At 44.8% G+C, this 1881-nt stretch overlaps 1 protein-coding gene across 1 annotated transcript in view; it reads right to left on the bottom strand.

Moving 5' to 3' along the window:
- Window positions 1–222: 222 nt before the first annotated feature.
- Window positions 223–1881, bottom strand: part of LOC104963860 (laminin subunit alpha-5-like) — a gene marked incomplete at both ends in the record, with an annotated part of 6700 nt that continues 5041 nt past the window's right edge. The window contains 4 exons of the mRNA XM_010792522.1: window positions 223–386; window positions 502–655; window positions 752–855; window positions 1191–1333. Of these exons, the coding sequence (XP_010790824.1) occupies window positions 223–386; window positions 502–655; window positions 752–855; window positions 1191–1333 (565 nt within the window). The remainder of the gene's footprint in view (window positions 387–501; window positions 656–751; window positions 856–1190; window positions 1334–1881) is intronic.

Below are 1881 nucleotides of genomic sequence, written 5' to 3'. Positions count from 1 at the left end.
CTGTTTTCTTCAAGTTTGTACTTTGTTGGTCGAACGCACTTATTGTAAGTCGCTTTGGATGAAAGCGTCGGCTAAATGCAATGTAATGTAAAAGTAATGTTTTTTTTGCAACGTGTTTGTATATGTCCTGTTTCGTACCAACTGTTTTTTTTCATCTCTCAGATGTTCTGTTGACCTGTTGAAATAAAAACAAAGAGGCAAAATAAGAGACGTGTTGCTCACCTGTACTTGCAGTGCAGCAGGTTGACGCGGTGCTCGTGTGTTCGTGATCCCGGCATGTTCACAGCAACGGCGAGAGTTTGTGGCAGCTCTTCCTCGCTGGAATATTCCACGACCAGAGCGTAATCCCCTGCAGACGGCAGGCGACCTCTCAGCTCAACGCTGATCTGCAGCAGCAATGGAAAGAAAACAACTGATTGAAACTCTGCTCATAATACTAAAGCTACTGTAAAATGTGTTGGATCTAAATCAATACAAATGCTGCACAATCAATTCTCTTACATCGAAGCCGCTGCAGACGGCCATGTCGGGGTGGCGCGGGGTCACCCTCTCCGTCGGGCAGGGGCGCGGCAGGTGGTTGTCGTTGCGGCAGCCTGCATCGTTACCAGAGATGGAGGGGAAGGAGTCCAGAGACAGATATCTGTACTGCAGGCAGCTAGACAGAGACAGAAAGAGCAACAGACAGGTACATTAGAGGTGGTGTGAATATTTGTTTCGGTTAAGAGGAGAATGTCTGGATCAGCATATTTACTTCGGATTGGCTTCAGGCACTGCGCTGTAGCTGCAGGGCTCAGAGACTTTGATCTGCAGGATGGGAGCTTCGTAGTAGGCACTGGGAAGCAGCACCAGGTAATCCTGCAAGTGAAACAGAACAAGAGTTATTTCGGTAAATTATAAACGAACACAAAACAGAGTAAAAGCCTACATTCATCTACCGGTACTTGTAATGACATGTTGACGTCTATTCTAGTTATTATTTCGACAAAATAGGGACAATGTTTTTCTGCTATGAGGCATCGTGTGTGTGTGTGTGTGTGTGTGTGTGTGTGTGTGTGCGTGCGTGCGCAATGCATGTACGCGCAGGCGTTAGTTTTAAAGACCCCATAGAGCGCAGTGTGTGTGTGTGTGTGTGTGTGTGTGTGTGTGTGTGTGTGTGTGTGTGTGTGTGTGTGTGTGTGTGTGTGACCCACCAGCAGGATTCCCTCCGCCTCTATAACCACGGTCCAGGTTCCCGGGTTCAGGACGAACGGCTCCACAAAGTTGTTCTGGGGAACGTTTACAAAAGTGGAGTCCACACTGGGAGCAAAGACGATCTGTTTGGACTGCTCTGAACCTAAAGAACATGCCAAGTTAGAAGCCCAAAGGTAGAATTAGGATATTACTTCAGATACATTTGAGTAAAAGAAATTAGAAAATTGGACAATACTAATATGAATAACAATAAAAACACGTTTTAGAGCAAAACAAATTATATTAATGTGTAATAAATATACAAAACAAGCAACTGTGATGTCAACAGGAGCCAGAAACTATGAATTGCTGTTCATTTTGGTTAAGATGTACAGTACTTCAAACAAAACACTGACAGACTCGTATAACTGAATCTACAATTACAAATGAAAGATTCTTAGCGCTATGTTTAAAATGAAATGTTCACATTTTAACAGACATTCACAAACACTCACACTCTCTTTTGATTGGTGGACACCTACCTCTGCGGTTGACCTGATAGGCTGTTATTTTACCGTTGGAGGTGGCGCCCTCAGAGTTTACATATCTGAGGATGAAGCGAGTCAGATAGACGTCTGCCTCACTCACATAAACCTGAAGCTTCACTGCAGTCTACAGGACGGGTCGGGTGGGAGAGAGGGAAGTGTTGAG

The sequence above is a fragment of the Notothenia coriiceps genome, unplaced genomic scaffold (genome assembly GCF_000735185.1).
Source record: "Notothenia coriiceps isolate Sejong01 unplaced genomic scaffold, NC01 NC01_scaffold00001784, whole genome shotgun sequence".
NCBI classification, from domain to species: Eukaryota; Metazoa; Chordata; class Actinopteri; order Perciformes; family Nototheniidae; genus Notothenia; species Notothenia coriiceps.
This window is presented reverse-complemented; position numbering and strand designations above follow the sequence as displayed.